The 17,092-nt window shown below is 45.2% G+C and overlaps 2 protein-coding genes across 2 annotated transcripts in view; one reads left to right on the plus strand and one right to left on the minus strand.

Moving 5' to 3' along the window:
* The window catches only part of MCTP1 (multiple C2 and transmembrane domain containing 1), a 287,020-nt gene extending 277,751 nt beyond the window's left edge, over nucleotides 1-9,269 (minus strand). Inside the window, exon 1 of the mRNA XM_035310880.1 lies at nucleotides 9,094-9,269. Coding sequence (XP_035166771.1) covers nucleotides 9,094-9,096 — 3 coding nt within the window. The 5' untranslated portion in view covers nucleotides 9,097-9,269. The remainder of the gene's footprint in view (nucleotides 1-9,093) is intronic.
* Nucleotides 6,283-17,092, plus strand: part of FAM81B (family with sequence similarity 81 member B) — a 24,046-nt gene continuing 13,236 nt past the window's right edge. The window contains exons 1-3 of the mRNA XM_035310884.1: nucleotides 6,283-6,390; nucleotides 13,587-13,830; nucleotides 15,815-15,933. Of these exons, the coding sequence (XP_035166775.1) occupies nucleotides 6,380-6,390; nucleotides 13,587-13,830; nucleotides 15,815-15,933 (374 nt within the window). The 5' untranslated portion in view covers nucleotides 6,283-6,379. The remainder of the gene's footprint in view (nucleotides 6,391-13,586; nucleotides 13,831-15,814; nucleotides 15,934-17,092) is intronic.

Genomic DNA, 17,092 nt, shown 5'->3' on the forward strand with positions numbered 1-17,092 from the left:
TTGGCAGCTTTCACTGTTTTCATGTTGCTGAGGTCTAGGCAATGTTCCTAGGTTCGACTGTCTTTCATCTTTCTGTGAGCTCTTTTTCATCCCGTACTCTGTGCCAGTTTTCATCAAATTTGTTTTACTCTACTGGCAACAAAACATTCTATATTTGAGCCAAATATATTTGATTCCTACCCTCAGCTCTCAGCCAAATTGCTTTCTTCAATTGCATTGCAAGATAGTTTTCTCTGAGCCAAGTCCTGCTGTTTTTCCACTAATCAAAAAGGGCTCTTTCATTTTAAGATGTTTTGTGTCTCAAGACACTTCAGAGGAACATGACTACATGTCCTTTCCCTCATTCTATGGAGACAATTTCATACTTCTTTATTTTAAGCTTTAAATTGTGTTAATTGCTCTTCTCCATGGGTCTCAAGACAGTCATTTGTCATTAGAGTTTATATTTAGCTGCCTCGTGCTTTCACTGAATTTCTCCAAGAAATAACGGAGATAAAGATGAGTTTTGACCAAAGAGGGGGTCACCCTTAAGCCAATCTAACAGTAGGGCCAAAATATTCAGCTGTTGAAGTAAACAGCATCTCAGCTAAAACACACAGGCAGCACCTTGAAGGAAAGATATCCTCACCCTGCCGTGCGTGGGTCTCGCATCCCTCCGTCTCTCATCACCAGGGGTGTCTGCTGAGCACCTGTCCAGTCCTGCTGTGCTCTCCCTGCCCACCACGAGCCACGAGGACTCTGCAGAGGTGGTGAGGGACCGGGTTTTGTGAAAGGGACCCCAGCTCCTCTGCACGGCGGCGTTACAAAGAGTGTCTTCCTAGAGGAGGCTGGAACAGCAAGCAGTTTTGTACGGGAATGGGGATGGTGGGAAAGGTGGCTTATTTTAGAGCTCCTAGGACATGCCTGTTATATGCTTTAGCTGATGATTTTCAGACCTTCAGGCTGATGTGTTCAGTGTTGATTATACTCATGCAAATAGAGATTGATAAATCAGTGCTAAAAATATTCTGCTGGATTAGTTACGCTCATAGGACTGGCAACGAAATAGCATATTCAAATAGTTTTGGGGTTTTAAACAGTCTGTCTAACAATATTACTGCATCACTAATGTGGGATTACACCTTTATTACATCTTACGTGCAATTCTCATACTCATGACAGAGTGCTTCCACTGGTGACGTGTGGATTTGTTCGGTCGTGAGGTCTTTTGTGGCACTCCACCAAATATATCCTCCCTGCTGCACGCATGCGATCCCAGGAATAGCTGCAGTAGTTGTTCTTGTAGGAGTAACCCAGGTTGGCAGCTATGTTTTTTTTCTGTGTCATCAGCATTACAGCTGCTAATACCGAGCAGCTTCCATCATCTTTTTTTTTGAGATACATGAAGCTAGGAAAGTGAAATCATTTCTGTAGGAAAAGAAATGCAGAAACAGCAGCCTGTGCTGCTGGAAGAGCAAACTTAGAAATAATCCAAGTTAAAGTGAGACTAGACTAAAAAAAATATAGACACATTTAGTTTTCTTTCTACAAAATGTATTTTCTTTGGTAATCTCTTTGTCTCCAATGACATTCAGAAGAGATTTTGCTTCTGAGAGCTCATGGTGCAGAAATTATTTTTCTTCCCACTTACTGCAGACCCAAGACTGTTGACCAGAGAGCAACTGAAGACTGTAGGTGCTCCAGTGGCTTCACACATACCCCAAAATATACATGCTCTTTTTCTTTTTTTTAAAAGATCTTTCCCAAAAGCTGTTATGCAAATTTACTTTTCAAAAATTATCCTATCATTAGAATAAAAATGCTAAAAATAGGTGGAACCTTAATTAATTAGATAGTAATTTCATATGTCTAAAAAAAAAATAATAATAATATTAATTTAAATATTTGCAGTCCTTCTCATTCTATAAAGAAACAGGTCTTGCTCATCTTTTATATTTCCAAGGAGAATTTACAACACTTCTATGGCGAAAAAAAGTCAAGAGGTGAAAAAAAATATACTCAGAGAAACAGAGTAGAATAAATTACTGATGTCTGCAAAGAGTCCAAGGAAATTCTGTGCTACGTAGGTACAGGTTGCATTGATGCAAAAGAAGAAAGATATTTCCCTCACAATAACACGTAACCTACCTCAGGCAAACTATCCCTTCAGAGGAGTCAGGGAGGTGAAAAATAAATAAATAAATAAATAAAAGTTATGAAGTCAGGTTGCTTAAGTTGCTTACAAAGTGCATGTTAATCCTACCAAATAACGAGAAGCATTAGCAAAATTAAATTTGAATTGCTTGTTAGCAATTCTGTGTGAAGTTAGGCTTTACTACATTTTATATGCAGTATAAGCCTGTACATAATTTAATCATGGGATAAAACGGTTATATCTGTATTTAATTTAATTCACTGAATTTAATAAATACTTCTGTAGTGCTCATCATTGAGAAATATCATGACCACATGTCCTGCAAAGACAATTGAAGCAACGTATCCTACTTATGCGGAGCTGATACCCTTCAGATAGGAAGCAGTAAAATTGAACTGGAAGAGCAGTCTAGTCATTTGACAGATAAAAAACAATAAAACAGCACATAACACTAATCCTATCATCTTGTGTGTGAGAATATGGGTATTATCATGCTATTTTTGTCTTGTAAAGGTTTTAACGTACAGTGACCTGGATTATTAAGTGCTTAACATGCCAAGATTTTGCATTTTACGCTGTTTGAATATATGTGCACATTTACAACCTGCTACGGTATCATCTTTGCTCCCACTGACACACTCCATATTTGTATTTGTGGTACATAAATCTTTTTTAGCTCAGCACATTCAATTATAAGAGACTGACATTTTTTTTTATTTTTTTTTTTGCTTACAGAAGCAGGAATTACCGTATTTTACATCGAGATAAAAACAGCAATTATTTTAATTGCATTCAGAATGTGAAAAAAAAAAAAAAAAATAGTTAAGTTTGAGTTCATAAAGCAGGTCTGCAGTAATGGCCCGCTTCTTGCTGAAGCCAAAAGCAGTCTCTTCCTTTGGAACAGCTGAAAAGCCTGATGCTGTTCTGATTTAAGAAGTAGTACATTTGATTTTAAAAAATAATAATAATAAAATAATAATAATAATAATAAAATCAATACCTTTCTTCAGCATTCGCTTTTTTGTGTCACATTTGGCACAAAACTCACTTCCACCTCCAAGTTGGCTGTACTAACCATATTTCTGGGCTTCTTACTGACCTTATGGAGTATTGAACCATCTACAGTGAAGGAATTGCACACAGTTCACATAATGAGCAAAGCAGCGTAGAATAACATAATGAAGGAAGTCCAAATTACTGGAAAGGGTAGAAAAAAAAAGATGCAAGGATGCCATACATGGCAGAAGGCTATCTAATTATGCAGAACACAATGATACGATCGAGAAAGGTTGCAGTCAACAGAAAACATCCAAAAACCTGATCTAACAGCAGCCTACCTTTCCGTGAGAAATATGCCACCCGTGAAAATATGGAATGGGAAAAGCCAAGCAGCTCTTTCAGGAGAATCTTCCCTGCCCCCATTTAAACCCCGTCTAGATGAGACATGCCTTCTTTTCCCATCGCAGGAACCCAGCACGTACGGGCGCGGAGCTAACAGCCCATCTGTTCGTTCCCAAACTAAATATATCGCGCTGCGCCTGCCACAGTGGGCGCGCGGGGCTGCCTTCACCAGCACAACACAGGATGATGTGTAGGGAGCACGGAGAGCTACCTGCCCAGCCCAGCAGTTTGGGTGCCACTCTGCCAGCCAGGCGTCCAAAAACTGTGCATTTCAGTAGCTGAATTAAGATATCCAGGATTCTACTCCTTTGTCTCTCACCCTACCTGCCTAAGAATAGACTGATTTATCTTATTTCAACAGTATTTATCCTAACATCAGGATATTGACAGTTTAACACCGCAGAATTTAAATGTTTTCCAATGCATGTAAATTTAAAGTCCTCGGTGTTATTTGTTACATTCCTTCACCTCTCGGGAAGGGCTATAAAAATCTGCTTATGGAACCCAGCACAAGGTTGGATTTTTCTTAATTTTTTTTTTTTTTACAAGATGATGTCTCTATAACAATGTATTACAATAACTCATGTGAATGGTACATTGAAGCTCTTACTACAACTATCTAGAAGTACCATGAGGAAGATGTTTATCTACATTTTCCAGTGTAACTTACTGTCTTTTCAGTTTAATATCTTTGTGATTAATTTCTTTTCTCAATTCTTTTGCTTGGGAAAAGATTTTCCACAGCCTGATTTGAGCAATAAAAACTTTGGCAGGAAAGAGAGACCAGCTCCATAAATAAGATACTTTCTTATCATAATAACTCACTTAAATTTTTTATTTTTTTCAGGCAGCCAGGATTTCCTGATCATCACTTCTCCCTGCATGCTGTGGCAAATGATCCCCAAAGCCATGGGATCCATTCAGAGTCATGAGGTAAGGGCACGTTCTGGAAAGCTCAGATGTTTGCGGATCACTTAATTCTTATCAAGGTCATTCACCGACAAAAATTCAGAAAAAATTTTCAGAAATTCAGAAATATTGCCAATAAGCTATCGCAGTATTTTATAAATATTTTCAGTTACTCCTTCTCCTCTATTCTCCTCAAAATATACATATTTATAATATAATATATGTAAAATATATAATAATATAACATAATAATATAATAGTATTATATATATAATATGTAATACAGATATATATGTATATAATATAGATATATAAAAAATATTTTGGATAGTCTTCTGTGTTCAGTACTCTTTATGGTGTTTTTTTTTTGTTCGTTTTCTTCTTTCTTTCTTTGTTTTGTCACGGAGGTGTAGTTGGGTTGGTAATACAGCTCAGATTTATTCCACATGTAGAGAACCAGGAACAACAACAACAAAAAATCCTCCTTTTCTGGTAGTCAAAGAAAGAAATTAAGTGTGTTAAGAAATTAAGAGTAAGTCAGCGGCTGAAAGTGAGAGCTTCTGCTCTGGCTCTGAGTTTTTGAGACGATTGCTCTAAGGGCCTTTCTCATGTCGGCCACATCTGCTGGCCATTATTTCTTACACTTCTGCAAAGTGCTGTTCCTGGGAAAGGGACCTATTATATACTTATTTTTTTCCTTCCTGAGAAGTGGATTCAACCTTCTGTTAACTGCAGAGCTACACAGAGAGTCTGGAAACGTGCGTTTTAAATCCTTGCCCAAAACAAGATGTTTTTTTCTCTTTCTTTCATTCAGTTCAGCCTGCAGACACCCCGGCGAGCTGATTTCGTGGGTCGGAGCAGAGCTGCGGAGGGGTGCCAGCCTTTCAGGAGCTGTGGAGCTGTTTTGGCTGCCCTGCTGGCGCTTCACGGTTCTTTGCAGTGTCACAGAAGGACCTAAATCCATTCATAGGCTGTGTTCGTGGCCTCAAATACAGCCTATGTACAGAGATATTTCCTTAAGGGCCCTTTAGCTTCTTACATATTCAGCACTTGCTTTTGACATTTGCTTGCAAAGAAAAATCTCCATCATTTTCTATTTGCAGGAGCCGTCAAATCCGATCGGCGATGCTGAGCCCCTGCTCCTGCCCTGCACCTCCTGGTGCTGCCAAGGAGCCGTGTGTGCACGGCCTGTCCCCCACACCCCACCAGCATCCCCGCGTGGGACACTTCACACAGACACCGCAGCCTTGGCTGGCTCTTGGACACCCACCTCGCTCAGGCTGGCTGTGGCCTGCATTTCCCCGGCCCACCTGGAAATGCAGGCGACGGTGGGCAGGCTCCGGGCACCACGATGACCGGCAGAACCTAAATGCTGCCCGCGGAGGTGCCTGTGGCGTCTTGATGCTTCCTAGGGAAGCTTCCATGCGGTTGTGCCGGCGTGCTCCCTGAGTCACTCAGAACTTATTCACCTGCGGTCGCACGTTTCACCTGGGGAAGTCACTCACGCGTTTCCCTCGAGGGACACCCCACTCCAGCGGAGCTTTCCCGGGCAGAGGCCAAACACAGCACTTATCAGAGGCCTCGGACGGAGCCACAGGGACCGCCAGAAGCGGGGCCGAGCCCCCCCGTGGAGGAGCAGGGCGGGAGGACAGCACGGGACGGGTTGACCAGCACCGTGCCCTGCTGTGGCTCCTCTCCCATCAGGCCGGAGAGCCCCTCGGCCCCACCACGCTTCCTGGGCAGGAACGAGGGACGGCCGCTCCAGCAGGGCGATGTGGTTTCATGCGGGTGGGCATCCAGGAGACACCCAGCTACCACCCCTCATCTCGCCGCCTCCTCGGGAAAGGAACCGGGGGTTTCCTGGAGACAAAGGCAAACACGGCGCAGCCACCGCCGGCCCGGAGGGAGCTGCTGACCCCTCTGCCCGGCGGCGACATGCTACGCAGGCAAGTTTGTGCGCCCGTACAGGTCTGATTTCAGTGTAGAGCTCTCTGCCCACTCCCAGGGGACAGGAGCCTTGAAGGACGTGGCGGCGGGCCCGTCTGTGGTTTGCTTTCTGCTCTCCTGAGCCTCCCTCGCTGCTGGCCGTAGGCATTTGGGTGTTTGTGTGTGCGTAGCGCCCTGGTTTCCTCGGCAATTGCTGCTGGAGCTCTGCCCGTGCGGGATCAGGATGTGCATGGCTGAGTGCGGAGCTTCAAAAGAAAAGGGGAGAAAAAAAATACCAGCTTCATCCCTCGGTAGCGTTCAGGCCGTGGTTTTCCTGAGGCTCTCGGTCGCTGCTGCCAGAGGGGAGAACTCGGTGCTGCTGTGTGTGTGCACGCAGGAAGACCCGCTCTGCAGCTGTACATGTAAAACCCGGGTTGGAAGTGAGAACTTGCACACTGAAGTGCCTAAGCAGGCACTACGCACGCGGCCCTGACTCAGACTTCAGAATTACAGAAGCCTTTTACTGCTTCTTCTCATAGGAAGCTGTAACAGTGCACACAATCAACCTTAATTTACGCATTCATAATTCATGGCCCAGCGCAGATAGTGCCCTACAGATAGACAAGTTATTTACTTGGATTTCTCATTAGCAACATCGGGAAAACATTTACTCTTCATCCTAACTTTTATTACACGGGGTATAGAAGTTGTTACGGTATTGACAACACTTTTAGACACTTTTGGACCAAAATGTTGGTTTTGATAACACCAATGCAAGCGTGGTGATTTTGAGAAGGTTGTGTCCGCATCTCCGAGAACCGGATTTCTTCCCGGTATATGTGATTTCTGGATATGATTATTTATCAGCTTTGCCAGTCGGGACATGCTCCCCTTTGACGTGACTTACTGGATGTCAGCCAGCATGTTTTGCCGTGTTTACACTGCCTAATAAAACCTTCCACTGCTGCTCTTCCAAAGCAAATGTTTCTGCTGGATTGGCAGCCCTGGGATGCAGGGGCCTCGCTGTTTATTTTCACAGCGGGTACTGCCTGGAAAGCTGCACTCGTTCCTCACTGGGTGATCATCCCTGCCAGCATCCTCAGCCAGACAAAAGCAAAGATTTTTCCTACTGGATTTGAAATTTTCCTGGGAAATCAGCCCCGGTTCCGCACAGTGGTGGGTTGGGCAGTGCTCATTAAGGCTTAGGAAAAAACACATCAACACAAACAGCGTCCTGCTCTGAGAAACGTCCAGAATGGGTCGTGGGCCTGCTGAAAGCCCACCCAGAAGTGCTGAACCCACCACCTGAGCACCAGCCCTTGGCCAAAGGGTGGTCTTGGTGCTCCAGGAGGTGGGCAGAGCTAGTCCATGGCATGAACATCTCCTGGTGCTCTATGTGCCTGGTTGCCCAAATCCAAACACTGAACATACTCTGAGCCTCTGCTTTGCCTATCCTTTTTGGTTATCCTTATTTGCATTTTCATTTTGAGAGGCTTTCCAAAGGTTTGGTGGCTCCTCTGAGCACGTCTGTGCCTTCTGAGCGTGCCTGCAGGCAGAGTAAGGGAGTCTCTGCCTTCGGAGCACCCAGGAGGATGCTCCACAAGGGAAGAGAGATGCCCTGCAGAGGGCTAAACGCAGACCTTTCTGCAAGCATCTCTCACTCAGTGCTAAAACTGTCACAGTTGGGCAGATATTGTTTCAGCCTGGTTTGCAGAAATATTCAGGAGACAGGTCTGGGCACAGCAGTGGTCTGAAGGAGCCATTTGCTGAACTCCTTAGATCTTTGTCATGGCTTTAAAACCTCCTGTCCAACAGACGTTATCAAGGAACTGCTAATAAGAGCATCAGGATTATTTCATTCATGGCAGAAGCAATTAGGCAACGCTGACAAATCATTGCTGGTGATGTTCTGCAAAACATTTGTTATTGGCTTTAGCGAGGAACAAGCCTGGGGTTAATTTCATCAAATAATACTTCACACTCACCTGCATTTCTGGCTGCCCACCCTTTGCCCTCAGCCTCTTGTCCCAGTTTCCCAGACAGTGCCTCTCAAGGAGCAACGTTGAGGAGCTGGTGACTGACCCCCAGGGCCACCCGTCGTATTTTGGGATGGCCAGGAGCCTTTGGGAGCACTGTGGTGAGGGGTGGGTGGGCTCCCTGGGTGGTCGCTCTGCTGCTGCTGCAACCCGTCCGCTAGTGCTACAGCCTTGTGAGCTAGAAAGCCGTCAGTACAGCCGTGTGCGTCACCCAAATTACAGCCACATTGAGCTGCCCTCATAACAACACATTCCACATTATTTCACCCTACTTTGTATTTTGTGAGGAGTCGTAGGAATCCTGGTTGCACGTTAGTTATTTAAGAGGCTATGCAATTACATGCCTGTTTTATAGTCTCATTTCTCTTCATGCAGAAGGTTTAACAATGATTTATTTGAGCCACAGCAGCAATGAGGTAAGTGCTCTGTAATGCATCAAATACAAACCAGCTAATAATTCAAGGGGTTTATAAGTATATAATTATTAAAAATAAACGACATGCCAAATTTGTCCTCAGCTTGTCTGTAGCTACAAGGGATAATAATTTTAGAAAAGGGACCTTAAGTTCAGCATCCTGGGACATACCTCACTAATCACATCCATACCTACAGAGATACCAGGAGATGAGTCACGATCATTTCGTTCAGCAGGTTACTCAGAGAACAGCACAAATAAATTCAACTCACCATCTCGCAGCGTTCATGGGCTCCCCGGTTAGAGTCCCTTGCGGGGCAGCCTTGGTTTTCACACCATCGTCACGAAATACGAGGCCGCTCTGCCTTGCGCAGGGAAGGCGTGTGGGAAGGAGTGCTGCTCAGCGCAGAAGAGCATTTGTGTCAGGCAGCTGATGGCAAGGAAGACAACTGCTATTAAGAGCTGAGTGATTGGTGCTGGAGTATTATCAGCCTCTGCAGCCTAGTAATGTGCTTCCTCAGGACCTCCGACGCTCCCCTGGAGCTCCACATTGTGGTTAGGGATGGCAGCAGCCTCTCCACACCCTTGTGGCTCCCCACCCATCCTACAGATGGGTTTCAGTCCCCGTGGTGAAGCAGTGCTCCTTCCTGAGCTGCCCAACCTGCCCGCCTCCAGGCCCTGCTCTGCTTCTGGATGGAGGTGGCTGGGAGCAGCCTCTGGGTGCAGAACCTTTCCCTAACCCCCAGCCTGACCCTCCCCTGTCCCAGCTCCATGCTGTCCCCTCGGGTCCTGTCGCTGTCCCCAGAGAGCAGGGATCTCAGGGCAGTGGGATCTCACAGCTCACCGGGCTCCCTCCCACCGGACTCTGTCTGGAGCCACTGCAAGCACAGAAGATGCTGTGGCCAGTTCCTGCTGGTAGGAGAAGACAGACACTCAGAGACACGGGACCAGCATTGAGCTTTTTGGCACAGACCTTTTTTTCCCATGCAGAAGAATGGGAAATGTCTATATTAACCGTGCTAGCAGGGAACTTGTAAGGATTCAGATCAGTGTACTGCAACAACAGCTGCATATAATTTGTGATGTTACACAGCAAATTTCTGCAGGCTTTGGAAAGCTCTTTCAAGGGCTGTTAAAAAAAAAAAAAAAAAAAAAAAGTCTCAAAAAAAAAAAAAATGAGGTATGTCTGGGCAGATTTATTGTGTGTTTCAGGCATTTCTGAAATCTGGCCCTGGTGTTTCCTAGCAGAGGTTTTGCACAGCAGGGACCATCCCTGATTGTCAGAGGGGATGGAAAAACGCGCTGCTGGGCTGGTGGAAGGGAAAGGGTCCCTGTGACACCGCACAGAGGGCAGAGTGACCTAAACCAGAAGTACACGCTGCTCTTACCCCCAGCAGGTGAAAGTTTTCAGGATGCACGGCCAATGGCAAAGAGCCCATCAGCTATTATTGAAACTCCTGCTTGGATGCAGGTTTCCAAAAGCCAAACAGAAGAGATGATTTATGAAATGCCCACCTGCATGCAACAACCCCAGCTGGAAAGGAGCCATTTCTCAGCTGTGCTGAACGCCTTTGCTTCCTCATTCCTGTCCTGAGGCTCCCCTTCCATCGGCGGGCATCATGCTGTATTCTGGCGCGCTGGGGAGGATGCACTCACTGTGGATTTTTTGTTCAGATCCAGACATGTTTTCTCCAGACAGAAAGAGCCAATTCTCTCTGAGCCACAGCCTTTGCAGCTCTCTGATGAATGTGAGAGAAATGAGGATCGGCTCCTACCAAGAACCTTGCAGGTTCATGCGACTTGAAGGCTCACGTTGATGAGTCACGGCCATGAAGTGCCTTCGTGGCAGACTGATCTTTTTTATCATTTTTCTCTTTTTTTTTTTTTTTTCTCTGTTTCCAGAACGGAGGCGATCACTTTAAGTAATGGCAAACTGATTAACTGCCCACGATGTCACATTTATAACGTTCCTCCTCTGAATTTTCATGGTATTTTCCTTGCTTCGTCTTTCACTCTGAAGGCCACTGGCTTCAACTTGGCTTCCCAAAGTTAAACCTGCAGCTGTGCCATCAGGCAGGTCTGTTAGGTAATGTTCATTGTCTCACTAACAAAACAATGAATTTTTGCTAGCAGCAAAATACTCTCCTTTATTATTTTTTTTTTCTTAATAAAACCACTCTCAGTAGTAGCAAGAAGAAACAAAGAAAACCCAGGAAATATAACGTCGAGAAGTATTTGCCGTACTTGAGTAATTTCCTTCCTGATGTGCAGTGCTTCCCTAGAAGTGTCTCTGCGCTGCCTTTGCTTTCTGAGAAAAACGACGTATGAGAAGTTGCTCCACCTCCTAGCCTGTCTTCCTTCCTTTAATAATTTTCGAATTCCTTGTGATTCATTTCAGACAGATTTGAGGTGGCTTAGAGATCAGAATTTCCAGCAAGAGAATCAGTAGACGTGTAGAGCTGCAAATAAGCGCCGCTGCTGGCAGTACCTGGGTGCTTACGGCCATTAGCCTGAAGCTTTGACACTTCACCTAAAGGGCCGTGCTCAGCTTGTTCCTTAGCCCCAGGGGATGTGCTCTGCCTGCAGAAAGTGTCCTGACACCTGTGGGAGCAACCCGTGCAAGTGCTTCCAGGGTATGCAGTCCTTGGGATCTGAGAACCTCGGCTTCTCCGCTCAGGCGTTAATTAGGATTGGTAATAGCAATTGACACGTGCAGAGCAGTAGCTCGCAGGGCGCGTTTACAGCACACGGCTCTCCTGAGGGAGGTCATTAATAAGCCAAAGTGCCTTGGGCCTCCTAAATCTGTGCTAGCCCTACTAAAGCAAAACAAAAGCAGAGCTAAAACTTTAATTTTAAGTTACAAGGCCAACAAGATTCTTAGCAGAAGTAAGCTTCTATGAACAATGGATCTAAATCTCTGGTCAATCTGGCCACACTGACAGAGCACTGAGGGTGGTTTTTTGCCCTTGTTATGTGTACGAGCATTCGAGTGATGCCATGACATGTGATGGTCGAAGTCTTGTAACAACAAGGAAGGTATTTATGGGCGGTGACATGAGGTAGCTGCCCCAGTGCCCCCAGATGACAGAAGCACTTGAAGCTGGTGCCAGCCTGCTTGGGGTGGGGCAGGGCAATCCTTTCCCTTTCCCTTTCCCTTTCCTTTTCCCTTTCCCTTTTCCATTCCCTTCCCCTTCCCCTTCCCCTTCCCCTTCCCCTTCCCTTTCCCCTTCCCCTTCCCCTTCCCCTTCCCCTTCCCCTTCCCCTTCCCCTTTCCCTTTCCATTTCCCTTTCCCTTTCCCTTTCCCTTTCCCTCTGATGGTTTGTAACAAACATTATACTTCTGAAAAACAAAGGGAAAAACAGCTTATGGACATTTTCACCCAGTGACTTCTGCTCTCATCGTAGAAGAGAACACACACAGCTTCAACTGGATATTTTGGTTTTTTGAGTTTTTATCAAGACGGGATATAAATTACGTGTTCAGATCTGTTTTCTGCCTCATGGTTGCCAAAGGCTGTGTGTATTTTAAAGTCTTAATTGTGCAGACAAATGTAAAGCAGTTCCTGGTACACACAGACGTAAGCCAGCTGCAGAGCATCATTGCAGCCCATATGGCTGTCAAATGTTTCACCGAGTATCCTTGGGCACACTTCAGCCATTAAACTGTCATATTTGCATTTTGTTTATTGGGGCAGATGAACTCTTCCCCCCTTCCCTTTTAAAAATTATTTCTACATTGGAATTTTTATTTATGCCAATCTAAAAGCGGTGATCAAGAGAAAACCCATAGGATTATTCCAGTGTGTGTGTGTGTGTGTGTGTTAGAAGATCCATGAGATCTGTGAGGTCCCTTCCAACCCAAACCATTCACTGATTCTGTGATTTCTTTCCCAACTGGCTAACTGGGTATTTTTTCCTCATCATTAAGCTAAGGGTTTTAGCTACATTTAATGACGTAGGAGTATTTCACACAACATTGAAAGCATAAAAATATACCATCGGGCTAAATTTAGACATAAAACGAACTTCACTTTCTGGATAACATGAAAACCTGAGGTTCTACAGTAATCAAATTTCTCAGGCTCTTTACACGGCAGTAGCCAGTGGCTCGTTTCCCTCAAGCTCCAGCCTGTTCCTACCTGCATGAAGCTTCATTCTGTACCTGTCAGATCCACGCAGCATCCTTCCTCTCCCCCTCTCTTCTATATTTATATGCAGTTTCTCTGGGGATATCTGAGCCCAGGACTCATTCTTCCCCTGGGTTTTGGTGGGCGGATGGGGAGCGGGTAGCTGCAAGAAAACCATTAGGCGTGCAGACTTCTTCCCAGCGGGTAGGTGTGAGCAGTGCAAGGGAATACCAAACCCAGGCACTTGGTGCAAGCCCTGCCTGCCCGCTCCTGGCTGGCACACGTTTTGGGGACTGCTCTGCACCAGCTGAGTCTGCTGGGCTGCTACCAAGGGCGGCCGCTGGTTGTGCTCGTTTTTGCCTTAAAGTGGAGGAGGAAGAGGTTAAAATGAGGATCTCAATGTTGATATGCTATGGAAGCACTCCTCAGGCTCATGGGACCTCTCAGTCACCTTCCCTTCGCCTACCTTGCACAGCATATCCCAGCCACTAACATCTCACCGGGAACTTTCTCTTCTAATCTAGCTTTATAAAGGCTGTGCCCCTGTCCTCACTGAAAAAAAAGAAATGAATCCAGGTCTTTGGGCTGTATTTTTTTAACCTAAAAGCTGGCAAACCCAGGCTTTCTGGTGTTCGCAGAAGAGACGTGTCCCCTGCTCCCGGCCCCGGAGACAAGGCGCGGCGGCTGGAGGAGCGGCTCTCCAGCCAGGAGAGGACCACGGCCTTCCTCCTCCACCAGGCCTTCCAAGTCAAGGACGACGTCGTCTCCTACATCAAGGAGAGCTCTGGTTATCAGCACAAGGAGACCGCTGCCCGGCAGCTGCTGGAAAACCACGTCCAGACCATTGCAGGCATGGTTCAGAAGCTCAGCCAGGACATAGAGGTAACACACGCTGAGGACAATTTCCCCTGTTAATGCTAGGGAAAATGCTAGTTTCTGCTCATCTCTAATGCTGTCTTCATGGGCAGAAAAGTCCTTAGCACGAGCACCGTGTTTTAGGGAAATTCTCATTTTTCTCACATAGTGGCACTTACAGTTCCTGGTGAAAACAGAAGGGAGGGCAGTAAGGAAAACGAGAAACATAATTGCAAAGTAAGGCAAAATAATGAGCAGATTAATGAGCTTTGGGGTTGCTTTCTTCTAAGTGAAAGGTTCAGATTCCATTTGCTTTCTGTTTTGTTGGAGTCTGGAAGACTGAATTCAAGAGAAATGGGTAAAGTACATTTTCATCTAACATACGAAGGCTCAAATGTCATTTTACTTAGATTTCTAGATGCAGATGTTCTATTTTACATAAATTACGTACGCAAACAAAATCGGATGTTGAAACTTTTCACAAAGATCAGTTAAAACTGGGATGAAGGATCCTGTCACTCTCTTGACATTTCTGTATTGGAAATGCATGTGGGAGGATTTATTTATTTATTTATTTATTTATTTATTATTTATTCTGACTAAAGGTCTTTGATTAATTTTTATTATTTGAGAAGTTTATATGTGAAATTTGCCAACACCTTTTGGCTTTTCTTCTTGGACAGAGGCGTACAGTACAAAAATATAATGAAATAGACTTCTCAAGAGATTTTGTGTTTTTATCCTTTGAAGTGTTAAATGTCCTCCAAATGCCAGTAAATTCAAAATTTTGTTTTTCATGTACTCGCAAAACTATTTGACATGTAGTGCATTTGTCTTATCAAATATGAAATCCTGGCTCACCTGAGATCAGGGCTGTTTTATGAGAAAAAAAAACAAACACGCAAGATGTTATCAGCTTTATTAGTCTAATGGTTTTCCTTGGTTGTAAATCACTCTTCTTTAGCCCCTAATCTCAGGCGCGCGTTTGCTTTGTACGTGAAGATTTGTTGTGAGGCTGTGAGGATTTGTTGAGCGTAAGGCACAGAAAGCAGCAGGGCTGAGACCTGTCAGGCAAAGGATCAGAGGATCAGCACAATTTGGTGCGTAGCAAAATGGAGCGGGTGAGCAATGACCATTTCTCAAGCATCGTAAAAAAAATAAATAAATAAAAACAAAAATAAAAACAAGGACACAACAGGAAATGTGACTGGCATACTCCAAGTCTTCCTGAAAGCAGGAGGAATATCCTTCAGAAAAGGATATTCTGCTCTGGGGAAGACTCTGGCGTGCTGCTGCCGCAGGAGTGGAGCTGAAGATGGGGAAACGCATCCCTCTGCCACAGCTGGAAAAGGCTGCTGCTGCATCCAAGTAATTAGTGGAAAATGGCCACAACCTTAACGAATTCGGTGACCATGATCCTCTGACCGGAGGTACTGGTGGGACGTGGGGTGGCAGCTCTGCTGACGCCGAAACGTCAGCTCCAGGCCTCTCCTCTCAACCCGAGCAGTAAAACCAGGGCATCTGGGGCATTTGCCCACTCCCTCAGCTTTCTGTCTGTAACCGGTGATGGTAGCCCCACAAAGGCTGCCTAAAATGAGTTCCTGTGGCACACGCAGATCCTTCAGGGCGGTCGCTCCTTCTGCCTTCAGACCCGACATTTTCGCTGTGCAGTAAGTCCGACACCAGGCCGCGAGACGGGCCTGGATGAGACGCTGGGCAGCAGCTGACCTGCGTGCACATTTGGGGGCTAAACGGGTGTGTTTTCAGTGTTTTTAGCAGCAGGCCCATGTCCTACGGGCACTGTTCTGTGTCAGACAGTGTGTTTGGGGATGACTCCTCAGGCAAGCCGAGTGAGGAGCGTCAGGGAGGTGACAAGCATTTCCACATCGGTGGCATGGGCGGGAGGGCTCTGTTTGACTCTCTGTTTCATGTCTGACCCTTCCTTTAAAAATAAATAAATAAAAAACTAAAGTAGAAAACCCATAGTGCATTAAAGATCTTGAATTTACAGGTTTTGGAGAGGCAAATAAGAACGAGGGACGGCACCACAGCACAGACTAATTTTGCTGTTCAAAACCTGGACCATAAATACATCCAGAGTCTTGGGGACCTGCGTGGAAGGGTGGTGAGGTAAGGAATAAACAGCCACCTTTTTCATCTCTGTTAGTCAGCTTCTGCAAAGCAAGTTCAGGGAGGGCATGAATGTACTTTGAGCTCCTTTTATATCTCCATTTTAGTGCCAGATTTGTGCTGTGCACTCTCCCTTTTAGTAAAATTACCAAGCCGGGAGGAGGGAAATAACTGTTGTGCTGTCTCATTCTTCATCACACACTTAACACGGTAGAGAATTTATCCTTCCCCAGTCCGGCTAGACTTCAGCTGTTGTAGTTGAAACCTTCTTGTTGTTTCACTAGGATGTGGTGTAGGGTTCTTCACTTCCTCTCTTGGAACGTGGGGCTTTGTGAGCAAACCTGATTTCTTCCTTTGGAGGTGGACTTCCATGGGGCATTTAAATAATATGATTAAAACAAGGAGAAAACGAAACTCTGCTGTGTCACATCAAGGGAATACACAGAGTAGGATCTCTCTAAACCAATATATTGGAAAAAGTTGCCTTTAAGAAAGAAAGCCCCTTGAACCGGCATGTTTCTAATGTTTGTTTCTCCAGAGGCTAGTGATATGCTTTTCATATAAAATCCCTACTGCTGGTATTTGTAGGTGACACCAAATCATCAGTTACCAGAGAATGGCCTGGATCAGGGGCCACAGGGGCTGGTTTATAAAAAATGTGTTTTACAAACCCATTGAGGGAGTGCTCCGTTCCTGAACGCTCCCTGAAAAGTTTGGGGAGTGTGGTAGGAAAATAACTGACTGTGAGTTCTCACAATGATGCAGTTTCAGAAATGCCAGGAGTATGGTCTTGGACCAGAGATCAAAAGGGAGATTTTGATAGCTCTGTGCTTGGCACAGAGATTGGTACTGGAATACTGTGCTGGGTCCAGAGTTCTCTTTCTGAAGTGAAAACCTGATGTGGTGTAAAAAAGAACCAGGAAGGTTGTGGTGGTGGGATGAGGAAAATTTCTGGCCAAGAAAAGTACACATCTATGTATAGTTTCTAAAAACGAAATCCAGAGATGTCTTCATTTCCATGTATAGCTACTGGGAGAAAGAGGAAAAAAAAAAAAAAAAAAAAATCATAGGGTGCTGAGGGACTCCAAAACTGATGAAGAAAGGCTCAAGAATCCAAAACTAGAAGCTGAAGCCCATACATCCCCACAGTTGGCAGGGA

This window comes from Oxyura jamaicensis, chromosome Z (genome assembly GCF_011077185.1).
Source record: "Oxyura jamaicensis isolate SHBP4307 breed ruddy duck chromosome Z, BPBGC_Ojam_1.0, whole genome shotgun sequence".
In the NCBI taxonomy this organism is placed as follows: Eukaryota; Metazoa; Chordata; class Aves; order Anseriformes; family Anatidae; genus Oxyura; species Oxyura jamaicensis.